Source organism: Oncorhynchus kisutch, linkage group LG23, assembly GCF_002021735.2.
Source record: "Oncorhynchus kisutch isolate 150728-3 linkage group LG23, Okis_V2, whole genome shotgun sequence".
Classification (NCBI taxonomy): Eukaryota; Metazoa; Chordata; class Actinopteri; order Salmoniformes; family Salmonidae; genus Oncorhynchus; species Oncorhynchus kisutch.
The window spans coordinates 47,177,337-47,197,153 of record NC_034196.2 but is presented as its reverse complement, the minus strand read 5'-3'; the positions used below and the strand labels follow the sequence as shown (position 1 = coordinate 47,197,153).

General features: G+C 43.3%; 1 protein-coding gene across 3 annotated transcripts in view; it reads right to left on the bottom strand.

The window, feature by feature from the left end:
• Positions 1–8,251: 8,251 nt before the first annotated feature.
• The window catches only part of LOC109881294 (FSD1-like protein), a 74,952-nt gene continuing 63,386 nt past the window's right edge, over positions 8,252–19,817 (bottom strand). For 2 of the 3 annotated variants that reach the window (XM_031803077.1, XM_031803079.1), the window contains exons 10-13: positions 17,186–17,283; positions 14,220–14,471; positions 13,426–13,514; positions 11,010–11,309 (exon numbers count right to left, since the gene is read on the bottom strand). In XM_031803077.1, the coding sequence (XP_031658937.1) occupies positions 11,187–11,309; positions 13,426–13,514; positions 14,220–14,471; positions 17,186–17,283 (562 nt within the window). In that variant the 3' untranslated portion in view covers positions 11,010–11,186. Of the gene's footprint in view, positions 11,310–13,425; positions 13,515–14,219; positions 14,472–17,185; positions 17,284–19,817 lie in introns of all 3 variants that reach the window. The other variant, XM_031803078.1, reaches the window with a different exon arrangement.

Here is a 19,817-nt window from a genome sequence, read left to right as displayed (position 1 = left end):
CTTTACGTTTTCTGGTGTTTTGTAACAGATCTCTGTCCATTCATTAAAATGGCCACTGCACAGTTTGGATAGATTGTTATCAGTTAAAAAAATAAATAGCTTATACCCTTACAAAAATGAATTTGTTGCTGCAAACTTCCCGCATTCTTTTGGCAAATTTGCTGCAAACTAAATAGTGTGCCACAAAATGTGCCAGAAGTTTGCAGACGTTTGCCACTAGTGGTGAATCTGCGGCAAACCTTTGGCAACAATAATATTTATCGGGCAAACAGTTTCCCAGAAGCCGTTTCTGGTAAACACATGAGTTACAAGACCAGTAACTGTTGGGAAATGGAAACCAAGTTATCTAGCTAGCTACAGTACCTACCAAATGTGTCTGATGGGTGTCTAACTTATTAATTCAACATATTAAATTAAACTTTAGTTAGCAATGTCATGTTTTATGTATTAGAGTGAAACACATTTTGTTAATACCAGTTTCAATCTGTCGGCGCCACTGACTGACTGGCTAGCACTTAGCTAGCTAAAGTTAGCTATCATATTTTTGCACAAATCATGTGATGAGTACCTAGCTAACTGATGATTTGCCCAAACACTTGTATTTTTAAGGGAATACGGTGCTGTTTTATAATACAAAATATGCATGTCAATATGCTAGTGTCCCCGGTTCAGTAGCATATTACCTAGGACAACAGCTGAGGTAGCTAGCTAGCAACAATATGAGTCGATTTGACATCAGAGTAAAACTTCCCCGTAGCAGATGGATACCCTTCTCCTACCTGCGGTGTTGGAGGAAGCTGTATTGAGAGGAGGATAGCATCAACACCCTAGAAAGATGTTTGTGATGCGCTCCTTTCATAAGGCTTTTTTTGAGTGATAAATTAGTATATCGTCTTCGAGATTGATAAGGGAGGTAAATGTATGTATTATTCTCATAAATGTAGCAGATACATTCAATCTTTCTACCAATAAAATCTTCCATTGCTTTAAAACAAGTAGCTAGCTTATCTTGATAATTTAAGGCCAGAAATAATGTGCACCAAACAGGTCAAGGCTTCTTGCAAGTTACACTCAACAAAATGTTGGGTTGTTTGGATGACCTAATTGCTGGGTTGCAGGCAATGGGGTTAATAGTTGTGTTGTTTTCTGTAAATATAGCGAGGTTTGTTTGTTGGTGCTGGGTTATTACATGATGGATGGGGAGCGTCGCTGCACAGCTATTTTCAGGTCTCTCCAGAGATGTTCGATTGGGTTCAAGTCCAGGCTCTGGCTGGGCCACTCAAGAAAATTCAGAGACTTGTCCCAAAGCCACTCCTGCATTGTCTTGGCTGTGTGCTTAGGGTCGTTGTCCTGTTGGAAGGTGAACCTTCGCCCCCAGTCTGAGGTCCTGAGAGCTCTGATGCAGGTTTTCATCAAGGATCTCTGTACTTTGCTCCGTTCATCTTTCCCTCAATCGTGACTAATCTCCCAGTCACTGCCGCTGAAAAACATCCCCACAGCATGATGCTGCCACCTCCATGCTTCACCGTAGGGATGGTGCCAGGTTTCCTCCAGACGTGACGCTTGGCATTCAGTCCAAAGAGTTCAATCTTGGTTTCATCAGATGAGAGAATCCTGTTTCTCATGGTCAGAGTCCTTTAGGTGTCTTTTGGCAAACTCCAAGCGGGCTGTCATGTGGCTTTCGTCTGGCCACTTCCAGCCTAGAGCATTGGGCCCGTAACTGAAAGGTTGCTAGATTGAATCCCCGAGCTGACAAGGTAAAAATCTGTTGTCCTGCCCCTGAACAAGGTAGTTAACCCACTGTTCCTAGGTAGGCCGTCATTGTAAGTAAGAATTTGTTCTTAACTGACTTGCCTAGTTAAATAAAGAATAAATAAAATACATCTCTAGAATAGCATTAGCCTACCATCTGTGGAGAATAGATGATAGATAAAACTAGAATAGCATTAGCCTACCATCTGTGGAGAATAGATGATAGATAAAACTAGAATAGCATTAGTCTACCATCTGTGGAGAATAGATGATAGATAAAACTAGAATAGCATTAGTCTACCATCTGTGGAGAATAGATGATAGATAAAACTAGAATAGCATTAGTCTACCATCTGTGGAGAATAGATGATAGATAAAACTAGAATAGCATTAGTCTACCATCTGTGGAGAATAGATGATAGATAAAACTAGAATAGCATTAGCCTACCATCTGTGGAGAATAGATGATAGATAAAACTAGAATAGCATTAGTCTACCATCTGTGGAGAATAGATGATAGATAAAACTAGAATAGCATTAGCCTACCATCTGTGGAGAATAGATGATAGATAAAACTAGAATAGCATTAGTCTACCATCTGTGGAGAATAGATGATAGATAAAACTAGAATAGCATTAGCCTACCATCTGTGGAGAATAGATGATAGATAAAACTAGAATAGCATTAGCCTACCATCTGTGGAGAATAGATGATAGATAAAACTAGAATAGCATTAGTCTACCATCTGTGGAGAATAGATGATAGATAAAACTAGAATAGCATTAGCCTACCATCTGTGGAGAATAGATGATAGATAAAACTAGAATAGCATTAGTCTACCATCTGTGGAGAATAGATGATAGATAAAACTAGAATAGCATTAGCCTACCATCTGTGGAGAATAGATGATAGATAAAACTAGAATAGCATTAGTCTACCATCTGTGGAGAATAGATGATAGATAAAACTAGAATAGCATTAGCCTACCATCTGTGGAGAATAGATGATAGATAAAACTAGAATAGCATTAGTCTACCATCTGTGGAGAATAGATGATAGATAAAACTAGAATAGCATTAGCCTACCATCTGTGGAGAATAGATGATAGATAAAACTAGAATAGCATTAGCCTACCATCTGTGGAGAATAGATGATAGATAAAACTAGAATAGCATTAGTCTACCATCTGTGGAGAATAGATGATAGATAAAACTAGAATAGCATTAGCCTACCATCTGTGGAGAATAGATGATAGATAAAACTAGAATAGCATTAGTCTACCATCTGTGGAGAATAGATGATAGATAAAACTAGAATAGCATTAGCCTACCATCTGTGGAGAATAGATGATAGATAAAACTAGAATAGCATTAGTCTACCATCTGTGGAGAATAGATGATAGATAAAACTAGAATAGCATTAGCCTACCATCTGTGGAGAATAGATGATAGATAAAACTAGAATAGCATTAGTCTACCATCTGTGGAGAATAGATGATAGATAAAACTAGAATAGCATTAGCCTACCATCTGTGGAGAATAGATGATAGATAAAACTAGAATAGCATTAGTCTACCATCTGTGGAGAATAGATGATAGATAAAACTAGAATAGCATTAGTCTACCATCTGTGGAGAATAGATGATAGATAAAACTAGAATAGCATTAGCCTACCATCTGTGGAGAATAGATGATAGATAAAACTAGAATAGCATTAGCCTACCATCTGTGGAGAATAGATGATAGATAAAACTAGAATAGCATTAGTCTACCATCTGTGGAGAATAGATGATAGATACAACTAGAATAGCATTAGCCTACCATCTGTGGAGAATAGATGATAGATAAAACTAGAATAGCATTAGTCTACCATCTGTGGAGAATAGATGATAGATAAAACTAGAATAGCATTAGCCTACCATCTGTGGAGAATAGATGATAGATAAAACTAGAATAGCATTAGCCTACCATCTGTGGAGAATAGATGATAGATAAAACTAGAATAGCATTAGCCTACCATCTGTGGAGAATAGATGATAGATAAAACTAGAATAGCATTAGCCTACCATCTGTGGAGAATAGATGATAGATAAAACTAGAATAGCATTAGTCTACCATCTGTGGAGAATAGATGATAGATAAAACTAGAATAGCATTAGCCTACCATCTGTGGAGAATAGATGATAGATAAAACTAGAATAGCATTAGCCTACCATCTGTGGAGAATAGATGATAGATAAAACTAGAATAGCATTAGTCTACCATCTGTGGAGAATAGATGATAGATAAAACTAGAATAGCATTAGTCTACCATCTGTGGAGAATAGATGATAGATAAAACTAGAATAGCATTAGTCTACCATCTGTGGAGAATAGATGATAGATAAAACTAGAATAGCATTAGTCTACCATCTGTGGAGAATAGATGATAGATAAAACTAGAATAGCATTAGTCTACCATCTGTGGAGAATAGATGATAGATAAAACTAGAATAGCATTAGCCTACCATCTGTGGAGAATAGATGATAGATAAAACTAGAATAGCATTAGCCTACCATCTGTGGAGAATAGATGATAGATAAAACTAGAATAGCATTAGTCTACCATCTGTGGAGAATAGATGATAGATAAAACTAGAATAGCATTAGCCTACCATCTGTGGAGAATAGATGATAGATAAAACTAGAATAGCATTAGTCTACCATCTGTGGAGAATAGATGATAGATAAAACTAGAATAGCATTAGTCTACCATCTGTGGAGAATAGATGATAGATAAAACTAGAATAGCATTAGTCTACCATCTGTGGAGAATAGATGATAGATAAAACTAGAATAGCATTAGTCTACCATCTGTGGAGAATAGATGATAGATAAAACTAGAATAGCATTAGCCTACCATCTGTGGAGAATAGATGATAGATAAAACTAGAATAGCATTAGTCTACCATCTGTGGAGAATAGATGATAGATAAAACTAGAATAGCATTAGTCTACCATCTGTGGAGAATAGATGATAGATAAAACTAGAATAGCATTAGTCTACCATCTGTGGAGAATAGATGATAGATAAAACTAGAATAGCATTAGCCTACCATCTGTGGAGAATAGATGATAGATAAAACTAGAATAGCATTAGTCTACCATCTGTGGAGAATAGATGATAGATAAAACTAGAATAGCATTAGTCTACCATCTGTGGAGAATAGATGATAGATAAAACTAGAATAGCATTAGTCTACCATCTGTGGAGAATAGATGATAGATAAAACTAGAATAGCATTAGCCTACCATCTGTGGAGAATAGATGATAGATAAAACTAGAATAGCATTAGTCTACCATCTGTGGAGAATAGATGATAGATAAAACTAGAATAGCATTAGTCTACCATCTGTGGAGAATAGATGATAGATAAAACTAGAATAGCATTAGTCTACCATCTGTGGAGAATAGATGATAGATAAAACTAGAATAGCATTAGTCTACCATCTGTGGAGAATAGATGATAGATAAAACTAGAATAGCATTAGTCTACCATCTGTGGAGAATAGATGATAGATAAAACTAGAATAGCATTAGTCTACCATCTGTGGAGAATAGATGATAGATAAAACTAGAATAGCATTAGTCTACCATCTGTGGAGAATAGATGATAGATAAAACTAGAATAGCATTAGTCTACCATCTGTGGAGAATAGATGATAGATAAAACTAGAATAGCATTAGCCTACCATCTGTGGAGAATAGATGATAGATAAAACTAGAATAGCATTAGTCTACCATCTGTGGAGAATAGATGATAGATAAAACTAGAATAGCATTAGTCTACCATCTGTGGAGAATAGATGATAGATAAAACTAGAATAGCATTAGTCTACCATCTGTGGAGAATAGATGATAGATAAAACTAGAATAGCATTAGTCTACCATCTGTGGAGAATAGATGATAGATAAAACTAGAATAGCATTAGTCTACCATCTGTGGAGAATAGATGATAGATAAAACTAGAATAGCATTAGTCTACCATCTGTGGAGAATAGATGATAGATAAAACTAGAATAGCATTAGCCTACCATCTGTGGAGAATAGATGATAGATAAAACTAGAATAGCATTAGTCTACCATCTGTGGAGAATAGATGATAGATAAAACTAGAATAGCATTAGTCTACCATCTGTGGAGAATAGATGATAGATAAAACTAGAATAGCATTAGTCTACCATCTGTGGAGAATAGATGATAGATAAAACTAGAATAGCATTAGTCTACCATCTGTGGAGAATAGATGATAGATAAAACTAGAATAGCATTAGCCTACCATCTGTGGAGAATAGATGATAGATAAAACTAGAATAGCATTAGTCTACCATCTGTGGAGAATAGATGATAGATAAAACTAGAATAGCATTAGTCTACCATCTGTGGAGAATAGATGATAGATAAAACTAGAATAGCATTAGTCTACCATCTGTGGAGAATAGATGATAGATAAAACTAGAATAGCATTAGCCTACCATCTGAGGAATATATTTAAAATAGATAGCTCATTGCATTTCCAAATGTTAGTAAGCGAAAACATAGAAATTCTTCACTTTAAAAAATAAATTAAATCAACTTGCCCACACTAGATTTAGGGGTCAATTATTTATCATCTAGGGTATGAAGATAAAACACTTCGCTTGGGGTGAAAACAGTTTATTTGGTGTTCAACAAAGAGGAGGAGATATCTAAAGAGTCACATGCACCGCTTGCTGTTTGGGGGTTTTAGGCTGGGTTTCTGTACAGCACTTTGAGACATCAGCTGACGGCTTCATAAATACATTTGATTGATTGATGTCACCGTCAAATATCAAACAAATATTTATGTGAAGTGTGAATGTTACTCAAAAAAAACGGTTGTCCCACTTGAAGACAACAGGATGTCGTTCTCCCCCCCAGGGCCCAACACAGAACAGCAGCATGGGAAAATAGAGAATATCATGACATAACCAAACATTGAAAAGAGTTGGACCATTATACATGAAAACGATGGGTCGGTTATGTTCTTTATGGATGAATCAATCTGACTCAATAATCAAGGTCAATGTGATCAGCATTCAGACCAATCAGAACTACATTATGTAAAGTTAAATGATTATTTCAAAACAAAATCAAGAATGTTGTTACTTATGATGAAATATGTTTTCTTGTCGGCACTGGTCTGCCCGCTTGGTTGTTTTATGGAATTATTTCAAAGGCATTGTCCAGACAACAGAAGACAGTATCCCATTTACAGACAGACATGGATAAGAACACGACAGACAGACAGACAGACAGACATGGATAAGAACACGACAGACAGACAGACAGACAGACAGACAGACAGACTGTCTGTCTGTCTGTCTGTCTGTCTGTCTGTCTGTCTGTCTGTCTGTCTGTCTGTCTGTCTGTCTGTCTGTCTGTCTGTCTGTCTGTCTGTCTGTGGTGTTCTTATCCATGTCTGTCTGTCTGTCTGTCTGTCTGTGGTGTTCTTATCCATGTCTGTCTGTCTGTCTGTCTGTCTGTCTGTCTGTCTGTCTGTCTGTCTGTCTGTCTGTCTGTCTGTCTGTCTGTCTGTCTGTCTGTCTGTCTGTCTGTGGTGTTCTTATCCATGTCTGCCTGTCTGTCTGTCTGTCTGTCTGTCTGTCTGTCTGTCTGCCTGTGGTGACAGACAGACATGGATAAGACCACCACAGACAGACAGACAGACAGACAGACATGGATAAGAACACCACAGACAGACAGACAGACAGACAGACAGACAGACAGACAGACAGACAGACAGACAGACAGACAGACAGACAGACAGACAGTCTGTCTGTCTGTCTGTGGTGTTCTTATCCATGTCTGTCTGTCTGTCTGTCTGTCTGTCTGTCTGTGGTGTTCTTATCCATGTCTGTCTGTCTGTCTGTCTGTCTGTCTGTCTGTCTGTCTGTCTGTCTGTCTGTCTGTCTGTCTGTCTGTCTGTCTGTCTGTGGTGTTCTTATCCATGTCTTATCCATGTCAGACAGACAGACATGGATAAGAACACCACAGACAGACAGACAGACAGACAGACAGACAGACAGACAGACAGACAGACAGACAGACAGACAGACATACAGACAGACAGACATGGATAAGAACACCACAGACAGACAGACAGACAGACATGGATAAGAACACCACAGACAGACAGACAGACAGACGGAGACAGACAGACAGACAGACAGACAGACAGACAGACAGACAGACAGACATGGCTAAGAACAACACAGACAGACAGACAGACAGACAGACATGGATAAGAACACCACAGACAGACAGACAGACAGACAGACAGACAGACAGACAGACAGACAGACAGACATGGATAAGAACACCAGACAGACAGACAGACAGACAGACAGACAGACATGGATAAGAACATGACAGACAGACAGACAGACAGACATGGATAAGAACACGACAGACAGACAGACAGACATGGATAAGAACACCACAGACAGACAGACAGACAGACAGACATGGATAAGAACACCAGACAGACAGACAGACAGACCTGGATAAGAACACGACAGACAGACAGACAGGGATAAGAACACACTGTGGCGTCCAGGTTCACAGCGTCCCAAATCGCATCCTATTCCCTATAAGTAGTGCAGTACACAGAGAACAGGATGCCATTTGGGAGGCAGCCTGGTCCATAACTAACAGGCAGAACATAGGAAGAGAAGAAAGGGCTGCATAAATAGCAGCACTACTTATCATACAGTACCACGCAGTACCACGCAGCACCACGCAGTACCACGGAGTACCACGCAGTACCACGGAGTACCACGGAGTACCACAGAGTACCACGGAGTACCACGGAGTACCACGGAGCACCACAGAGTACCACGCAGTACCACGGAGTACCACGCAGTACCACGGAGTACCACGCAGTATCACGCAGTATCACGCAGTACCACAGAGTACCACGGAGTACCACGCAGCATCACGGAGTACCACGCAGCATCACGGAGTACCACGCAGCACCACGGAGTACCACGGAGTACCACGCAGTACCACGGAGTACCACGCAGTATCACGCAGTACCACGGAGTACCACACAGTATCACAGAGTACCACGCAGCATCACGGAGTACCACGCAGTACCACGCAGTATCACAGAGTACCACGGAGTACCACGCAGCATCACGGAGCACCACGCAGTACCACGGAGTACCACGCAGTACCACGCAGTATCACAGAGTACCACGCAGTACCACGCAGTATCACAGAGTACCACGCAGCATCACGGAGTACCACGCAGCATCACGGAGTACCACGCAGTATCACGGAGTACCACGCAGTATCACGCAGTATCACACAGTCCCACACAGTCCCACACAGTCCCACGCAGTATCACGCAGTACCACAGTACCACACAGTCCCACACAGTACCACACAGTACCACACAGTACAGAAGTCCTCCATTATTCAACCCTACATCATTAGGAATAATAGTGTGTACTTGCAGTTCTGTTCCGACAAGGTATTGAACTCTGACCCCACGAGGTTAAAGGTATTGTTCAGTAGCATACTGAAGAAACTGAGAGTTCAAACCAAAAGAATCCTCTAGGAGAGAGGAAGTGTATCTAAGCCAATCACTCACACTGCCATACATAAAAAAAACTAAATATAGGAGACAATATACAGCTGGTAAGTAATCAACAGAGTTTCTCATCATGCCAAAACACACCTTCACACTTCAGAGAGACACAGAATGATCTAAAACTCAGCATTCTAACTAAAACAAGGGAGAAAAGCACTGGTCTATTCCCTGATGAAACATCTAGCATTCCTGATACAGAATGAGAATCCTATGGGTGTTCGATCCCCTAAGAGATCTGGAACATGGTTCAGAGGGTTCCCCTAACCCCTAATGCTGCAGCTGGGTTATGGATGTGCACCACGAGGCTAGATCTTCCTTTAAGGGTCTGTAGCTGCTTGGTTAAACTATGAGGAGGGAAGGCGAGGCTGGTTTGGTTTCTTCTAGCGCCAGACAGAGAAATAGGCTCAGTGTTTCTCATGCGTTGGGGCGGCTCTGGGTTGACTGACAGATCAAGAACAGGAAGGGATTGTACTTGCACAGGAAGCAGGAAGTCAGAACAGGAGCGAGTTCAGTTAATCATTGGTTGCGTCTGAATTGGCACACTATTCCTTATATAGTGCCTATAGAGCAGGGGTATTGAAACTCTGACCCCACGAGGTCAGGGGTATTGAACTCTGACCCCACGAGGTCAGGGGTATTGAAACTCTGACCCCACGAGGTCCGGAGCCTGCTGGGTTTCTGTTTTACCTGATCATTATTGCACCAACCTGGTGTCCCAGGTCTAAATCAGGCCCTGATTAGAGGGGAATCACCCACCTGGTGTCCCAGGTCTAAATCAGGCCCTGATTAGAGGGGAATCACCCACCTGGTGTCCCAGGTCTAAATCAGGCCCTGATTAGAGGGGAATCACCCACCTGGTGTCCCAGGTCTAAATCAGGCCCTGATTAGAGGGGAATCACCCACCTGGTGTCCCAGGTCTAAATCAGGCCCTGATTAGAGGGGAATCACCCACCTGGTGTCCCAGGTCTAAATCAGGCCCTGATTAGAGGGGAATCACCCACCTGGTGTCCCAGGTCTAAATCAGGCCCTGATTAGAGGGGAATCACCCACCTGGTGTCCCAGGTCTAAATCAGGCCCTGATTAGAGGGGAATCACCCACCTGGTGTCCCAGGTATAAATCAGGCCCTGATTAGAGGGGAATCACCCACCTGGTGACCCAGGTCCAAATCAGGCCCTGATTAGAGGGGAATCACCCACCTGGTGTCCCAGGTCTAAATCAGCCACTGATTAGAGGGGAATCACCCACCTGGTGTCCCAGGTCTAAATCAGGCCCTGATTAGAGGGGAATCACCCACCTGGTGTCCCAGGTCTAAATCAGTCCCTGATTAGAGGGGAATCACCCACCTGGTGTCCCAGGTCTAAATCAGGCCCTGATTAGAGGGGAATCACCCACCTGGTGTCCCAGGTCTAAATCAGGCCCTGATTAGAGGGGAATCACCCACCTGGTGTCCCAGGTCTAAATCAGCCCCTGATTAGAGGGGAATCACCCACCTGGTGTCCCAGGTCTAAATCAGGCCCTGATTAGAGAGGAATCACCCACCTGGTGTCCCAGGTCTAAATCAGGCCCTGATTAGAGAGGAATCACCCACCTGGTGTCCCAGGTCTAAATCAGGCCCTGATTAGAGGGGAATCACCCACCTGGTGTCCCAGGTCTAAATCAGGCCCTGATTAGAGGGGAACAATGAAGAAAAAAAACGCAGTGGAAATGGCCTGGAGCCCCAGAGTTGAGTTAGAGGGTTCTAGGGAATAGGTGTTCCAGACGCATCCAGTCAGTCTGGGCTACTGGGCCATGCTGTTGAGGCTGCTGTTGGATCCTGCCAGGCCGTTCTCGTCCTTCTGGAAACTCTTGACTGCACTGGGGACCTGCATCCCTGTACTGAGGCTCAGTCCACCACACCAAACCTGGAACACATCACATTAATACAAAACCTCTATCATAGTCAACAACATTATACCTGTAGATAACAAAATACACATGACTGGCCTGGTCAGGTTACCGTGGACCACAATCCTACAGAGAGATCTCTCACACCCGCCAGAGGGGAAGAGATGGAGAGGTATGGAGATGGGGGGGGGGGTTTATGACACCTCACACCCATTGTAAAACTAAGCCAGCAGACAAAATTCCTTTGTCACTATGGAGAACCGGCCTCAGAACATTAACATAGAATAAAATGGATTGTGGGACAATCGGTTTCGTCAGCCACAAACGGTGGTCACGACGACAGACGGAATTTAAAATGTAATGTTGTTATTAAAAGTTAAAGGACGACGTTATAACGAAAAACAGTGTCACTAAGAGTTTTCCTAGTATGTGCGTGATGTATTGTACGTTGTGTGGAAAATGTCCAGATCAAAGAGAATGTCTTTGTAAAGATGAAAGGTGACGTTAGTTGTCTAAAATTGGATTTGAGTCAAATCCAGACCTTGCCTCGTAACTAGTTACGCCCAGAGAACTTGCCCTAAAGGCGGTTACGCCCACTTCTGACCTGAGGGTATAAGACCTGTGAGTTAAGAATTAACATATCAGACTAAGTGACCCGAGCTGCAGCCAAGGTCTAAAAAGTCAACAAACCCAAAACTCAGCCAAGGTCTGAGTGGTCAGGAAACCCAAAACTCAGCCACGGTCTGAGTGGTCAGGAAACCCAAAACTCAGCCAAGGTCTGAGTGGTCAGGAAACCCAAAACGCAACACGAGGTCTGAGTGGTCAGGAAACCGAAAATGCAACACGAGGTCTGAGTGGTCAGGAAACCCAAAATGCAACACGAGGTCTGAGTGGTCAGGAAACCCAAAACGCAACACGAGGTTAAAGAAGACAAAGGAACCTTTTAACAACCGATGGACGAGTAGCTGTATCTGAAAGGGGGTGAATTCCAGCAGGATCACCCGGTCACCACTCTCCAAGGGGGTGAATTCCAGCAGGACCACCCGGTCACCACTCTCCAAGGGGGTGAATTCCAGCAGGACCACCTGGTCACCACCCTCCAAGGGGGTGAATTCCAACAGGACCACCTGGTCACCACTCTCCAAGGGGGTGAATTCCAACAGGACCACCCGGTCACCACTCTCCAAGGGGGTGAATTCCAGCAGGACCACCTGGTCACCACTCTCCAAGGGGGTGAATTCCAGCAGGACCACCTGGTCACCACTCTCCAAGGGGGTGAATTCCAGCAGGACCACCTGGTCACCACTCTCCAAGGAACCGTGTGTCTACACTGTTTTAGCCCTCCTCCGAAGACCCCTTTTCAGAACGAGGAAACAGAACACTAAGAGAAAGGACACTGACATCGTGAGGAGAAACAGAGAGTTACACCCGGTAACCGAAGACGTGCCGTCATCAGAGGTCGGAATCCTGTCTAAGCAGAGACACCCCATCTGAGACCATCAACACGTAATTACATCATTATATTCTGACTCATAAGAGCGTCAGTCCGGGGGTAAGGTTAGGATTAAAATAAGCATAGCTGACAAATGCATCCAAGTGTGTGTTTTTGTTTTTCTTCTCTCTCTCTCTCAGCGTATCAGAGGCTCTTATCCAGAGACAGCGTATCAGAGGCTCTTACCCAGAGAGACAGCGTATCAGAGGCTCTTATCCAGAGAGACAGCGTATCAGAGGCTCTTATCCAGAGAGACAGCGTATCAGAGGCTCTTATCCAGAGAGACAGCGTATCAGAGGCTCTTATCCAGAGAGACAGCGTATCACAGGCTCTTATCCAGAGAGACAGCGTATCACAGGCTCTTATCCAGAGAGACAGCGTATCACAGGCTCTTATCCAGAGAGACGTACAGTTAGTGCATTCATCATCATGAGACCGAAAGGTGGGACAACCAGATACTAGTGACAGTAAGTACATTTCTTCAGCAATGTCAGTGCTGGTTAGAAAAGACAAGTACGAGTGTTTAGTTCAAGAAAGGCAAGACAAGTTCTCTGGTGTTATCTAGTTCTTGAGGACCGGCAGGGGGTATAATATACAGGTGTGTGGGAGTGGCGGTCAACCACAATACAGACAAAACTTACCATGAAGGCTGGTACAACAGGTTGGCTAAACTTAGCCTTGAACGTGTGGATCAACTGCTTAGTTTCAGCGTTGTAGAAGGACAATTGTCCTGAGGGAGACCAAGAGAAAACAAAACAGAATTCAAACTACTGTCACGTCAAGCGCAGAGAGAGCACGGTGTAAAGTGTGTTCTGATCGTCAGAGGAGAAAAGCCTAGTTTGTAATCCTTTCCTGGGGAAGGGAGATGAAATCCAATATGGCCGTATCCGATGGCCTGTATTCCACCCTGACTGACTGTAAAACACACCAATCTGTACCGCGTAGAACAATGAGGACCCGCCTTGGAACTCAGTAGCTCCTACCTGCATAAATATATATATGGATCAACAACGGCTGCTAGCTCCTAATACTTTAGCTGTGCTTGACTGAGCTTTCCTGCCGAAACGTAACCAACTAAATAGTCCCCAAAGTGTAAACACCATCTCAGACACCGCTAAAGCAAATACTGAAAAAGTATCTGAAATATTTCAAATTATTTTTTTAACCCAGGTGTGGTTCCTATACGTGTCGAACATCAACCCACCTGAGTCCAGGTCACAGAAGGCCCCCGGACCTCGTAGTGTGTTGAATAACCCCTCATATTATACTGTGTAAACCCACCTGAGTCCAGGTCACAGAAGGCCCCCGGACCTCGTAGTGTGTTGAATAACCCCTCATATTATACTGTGTAAACCCACCTGAGTCCAGGTCACAGAAGGCCCCCGGACCTCGTAGTGTGTTGAATAACCCCTCATATTATACTGTATAAACCCACCTGAGTCCAGGTCACAGAAGACCCCGATGCGTCCAGGCGCGGTGCCGTCCAGGCTCTTGGCCTTGTTGTTGTGCTTGGCAGCGAAGGAGGACTGTAGCCAGTTGTTGATGTGGATACACCAGGTAGTGTTGGTCTTACCCAGCTGGTCAAACTTTCCCAGGTTCCTGTAGGAGACTCCAACACTGTAGGACTTACAGTCTTTAAGAGCTTTCACCTCCCAGTAGTGTTGACCACAGTCCATACTGGTATCACCTGGGGGGGGGGGGAGGGGTGGAGGACAGACATTAAGGCTTATCAATCCCTTCGTGACAGACAGAGCAAACTACACAACTTGCATGTTGGTGTCACCTGGTGGGTGGAGACTCTTATAACGTCTTACATAATACCTGGCTGGTGACTGGAGAGGACAGTGTTATTCATTGCTGCTGTCTATTGGGAGTGGATATGAAATAATTACATCGTCATGTTACTCCTGGGTGTGGAGGACAGGAAACCTTTTCAATCCCTTGGGAGGGGATATGATATAATTACATCGTCATGTTACTCCTGGGTGTGGAGGACAGGAAACCTTTTCAATCCCTTGGGAGGGGATATGATATAATTACATCGTCATGTTACTCCTGGGTGTGGAGGACAGGAAACCTTTTCAATCCCTTGGGAGGGGATCTGATATAATTACATCGTCATGTTACTCCTGGGTGTGGAGGACAGGAAACCTTTTCAATCCCTTGGGAGGGGATATGATATAATTACATCGTCATGTTACTCCTGGGTGTGGAGGACAGGAAACCTTTTCAATCCCTTGGGAGGGGATATGATATAATTACATCATCATGTTACTCCTGGGTGTGGAGGACAGGAAACCTTTTCAATCCCTTGGGAGGGGATATGATATAATTACATCGTCATGTTACTCCTGGGTGTGGAGGACAGGAAACCTTTTCAATCCCTTGGGAGGGGATATGATATAATTACATCGTCATGTTACTCCTGGGGGACAAACACTGACACCTGAAACATTGCAATGCACAGTAACAGGAAAACCCTGTTGAACATATTTACCTAGCAGTCTTATTAAACATCTGACAGAGCAGTGACAACACCCCACTGTTGACTATGTGGGTAGTGACTGACAACACCCCACTGTTGACTATGTGGGTAGTGACTGACACAACACTAATGTGGTGTTCAGTCTCAGGATCCTGAGCTTGGTGTTGTGCTTGGAAGACCGTATGATGTTGAACACTGAGCTATAGTCAATGAACAGCATTCTCACACAAGTGCTCCTTTTGTCCAGGTGGGAAAGGGCAGTGTGGAGCGTAATAGAGATTGCATCATCTGTGGATCTGTTGGGGCGGTATGCAAATTGGAGTGGGTCTAGGGTTTCTGGGATGATGGTGTTGATGTGAGCCATGACCAGCCTTTTTAAAGCATTTCATGGCTACAGACGTGAGTGCTTTAAGGTTGGTAGCGTTTACCTACCTAACACAGGGATGTTGTGTTTACCTACCTAACACAGGGATGTTGTGTTTACCTACCTAACACAGTGATGTTGTGTTTACCTACCTAACACAGTGATGTTGTGTTTACCTACCTAACACAGTGATGTTGTGTTTACCTACCTAACACAGGGATGTTGTGTTTACCTACCTAACACAGTGATGTTGTGTTTACCTACCTAACACAGGGATGTTGTGTTTACCTACCTAACACAGGGATGTTGTGTTTACCTACCTAACACAGGGATGTTGTGTTTACCTACCTAACACAGGGATGTTGTGTTTACCTACCTAACACAGTGATGTTGTGTTTACCTACCTAACACAGTGATGTTGTGTTTACCTACCTAACACAGTGATGTTGTGTTTACCTACCTAACACAGGGATGTTGTGGTTACCTACCTAACACAGGGATGTTGTGGTTACCTACCTAACACAGTGATGTTGTGTTTACCTACCTAACACAGTGATGTTGTGTTTACCTACCTAACACAGGGATGTTGTGTTTACCTACCTAACACAGGGATGTTGTGTTTACCTACCTAACACAGTGATGTTGTGTTTACCTACCTAACACAGGGATGTTGTGTTTACCTACCTAACACAGGGATGTTGTGTTTACCTACCTAACACAGGGATGTTGTGTTTACCTACCTAACACAGGGATGTCTTGTTTACCTACCTAACACAGTGATGTTGTGTTTACCTACCTAACACAGGGATGTTGTGTTTACCTACCTAACACAGGGGTGTTGTGTTTACCTACCTAACACAGGGATGTTGTGTTTACCTACCTAACACAGGGATGTTGTGTTTACCTACCTAACACAGGGGTGTTGTGTTTACCTACCTAACACAGTGATGTTGTGTTTACCTACCTAACACAGTGATGTGTTGATGTTGTGTTTACCTCCCTAACACAGTGATGTGTTGATGTTGTGTTTATCTACCTAACACAGTGATGTGTTGATGTTGTGTTTACCTACCTAACACAGTGATGTGTTGATGTTGTGTTTACCTACCTAACACAGTGATGTGTTGATGTTGTGTTTACCTACCTAACACAGTGATGTTGTGTTTACCTACCTAACACAGTGATGTTGTGTTTACCTACCTAACACAGTGATGTGTTGATGTTGTGTTTACCTACCTAACACAGTGATGTGTTGATGTTGTGTTTACCTACCTAACACAGTGATGTTGTGTTTACCTATCTAACACAGTGATGTTGTGTTTACCTACCTAACACAGTGATGTTGTGTTTACCTACCTAACACAGTGATGTTGTGTTTACCTACCTAACACAGTGATGTTGTGTTTACCTACCTAACACAGTGATGTGTTGATGTTGTGTTTACCTACCTAACACAGTGATGTGTTGATGTTGTGTTTACCTACCTAGGAGTGTATAACTCTCCAGTGAACCGGTCTCTGCTACATTACTCTGTGTGTGTGTGCACGTTTACCTAACACGGTGTAGGACTCTCCAGTGAACCGGTCTCTGCTTCCTCTGATGGCAGGCGACCGAGTCGTCAACGTCCTCTTGGGAGACGGAGTTCCACTTCTACAACAGAGAGGAAGGACAGACGTTACAACACACAGACGTTACAACACACAGACGTTACAACACAAAACACACAGACGTTACAACACACAGACATTACAACACACAGACGTTACAACACACAGATGTTACCCTAACGATGAGTAATACAGTACAACAGACAAGACAGTCAAGTGAACAAGGATGCTGTGGAGAAGCCCACTTCCTTTCAGCTAGATATCCAGCCCCAAGGACCAAGAAGATGGAGTTTCCCCACAGAAGTCACTGGTAAAGTATGAAGATAAACAACAACCCTTGCGTGCAGTATGAAACAAACTGATAAAGACGGTCGAATGCACTCAAAGTTTATTAGAACGCAAACAAACTCAAGCTTAGTGGCGATAGACACAAACAGACAGGGGTGATAGACAGGGGTGATAGACAGGGTGATAGACAAGCAGACAGGGGTGATAGACAGGGTGATAGACAAACAGACAGGGTGATAGACAGGGGTGATAGACAAGCAGACAGGGGTGATAGACAGGGGTGATAGACAGGGTGATAGACAGGGTGATAGACAAACAGACAGGGGTGATAGACAGGGTGATAGACAGGGTGATAGACAGGGTGATAGACAAACAGACAGGGGTGATAGACAGGGTGATAGACAGGGTGATAGACAAACAGACAGGGGTGATAGACAAACAGACAGGGGTGATAGACAGGGTGATAGACAGGGTGATAGACAGGGGTGATAGACAGGGGTGATAGACAGGGGTGATAGACAGGGGTGATAGACAAACAGACAGGGTGATAGACAGGGGTGATAGACAGGGGTGATAGACAAACAGACAGGGGTGATAGACAGGGGTGATAGACAGGGGTGATAGACAGGGGTGATAGACAGGGTGATAGACAGGGGTGATAGACAGGGGTGATAGACAAACAGACAGGGGTGATAGACAGACAGACAGGGTGATAGACAAACAGACAGGGGTGATAGACAAACAGACAGGGTGATAGACAGGGGTGATAGACAAACAGACAGGGGTGATAGACAAACAGACAGGGTGATAGACAGGGGTGATAGACAAACAGACAGGGGTGATAGACAAACAGACAGGGTGATAGACAGGGGTGATAGACAAACAGACAGGGGTGATAGACACAAACAGACAGGGACAGACTCTAGCACTGAGACACAGTGCCTTAGACCACTGAATCAGGGTCTGTAGCGACGCCTCTAGCACTGAGACACAGTGACTTAGACCACTGAACCAGGGTCTGTAGTGACGCCTCTAGCACTGAGACACAGTGCCTTAGACCACTGAACCAGGGTCTGTAGCGACGCCTCTAGCACTGAGACACAGTGTCTTAGACCACTGAACCAGGGTCTGTAGCGACGCCTCTAGCACTGAGTTGCAGTGTCTTAGACCGCTGATCCAGGGTCTGTAGCGACGCCTCTAGCACTGAGTTGCAGTGTCTTAGACCGCTGATCCAGGGTCTGTAGTGACTCCTCTAGAACTGAGATGCAGTGTCTTAGACCGCTGCGCCACTTGGGGCTTCATAAAACCTTCATAAAAAAATAATCTATAACCATATGTCATGCTTTATAAAGGGTTCATAACTGTGTCACATAACACTATGTCAAATATGACATAAACCTGTGCTTTATAAAGGGAGGCATAAGCACTACTTAATAAAGGCCTTATTACATCGTATTAAATTGAGGCTTCACGAAGCATCTATAACCGTGTGATGCATCTTGGTAGAGCATTGCAACACCAAGATAGTGGGTTCAATTCCCGGGACCACCCATACGTAGAAATGTATTCACACATGACTGTGGATTTAGATAAAAGCGTCTGATTAATTTGATATATCATGTTACTGTTAAACATTTCTAGGATGTCCCAACCTCTTTCCCTCCTGGGAGACAATATTGGGCCTGACCTCAACTTCCCCCACAATGCTGTGCTGCAGGAGGACACACTCTAAAGTGCAGTCACGTTGGTAGGGCCTTTCAAAAATACATTATTTTTTTACCCAAATTCCGTTTTATTGTTTTGTTTTTCCAAGGTTTCAGATTTCCCACACGTTTTTTCTGGTTTTAGCCCAGTTTTTAGAAAAACAGAATTATATTTTCTGTGTTCACAATACTTAAACCACAACAGGGGATGAGTTTTGAGTTGTTGTAATGTTGTAACAGCTGTAATAGCTGTTGTAATAGCTATAGCTGTAATAGCTGAGTTGTGTAATAGCCCTTTAGTTCAGTGTCCATGCCCTGGACTGCTGTTTGGTTAGCAGCTGTTCTGTAGTGCAGGAGGAACACGTGATGTGATTGGACGGAGTTAAAGGCCAGCAACACTCCGTATTATTCAGAGCCCCATGAAATGACACAATATACACATTCTACAGACCCAACTGAGTTTTCCCTACAATACTTTTGCAGCAAAACTACAATAGTTCTTGCTCTATTCCATAAACAGTGATTTGCATTGGGGGCATTTATTTGACCTTGGAACAAGTTTTAAACCCCACATCACTTATATATG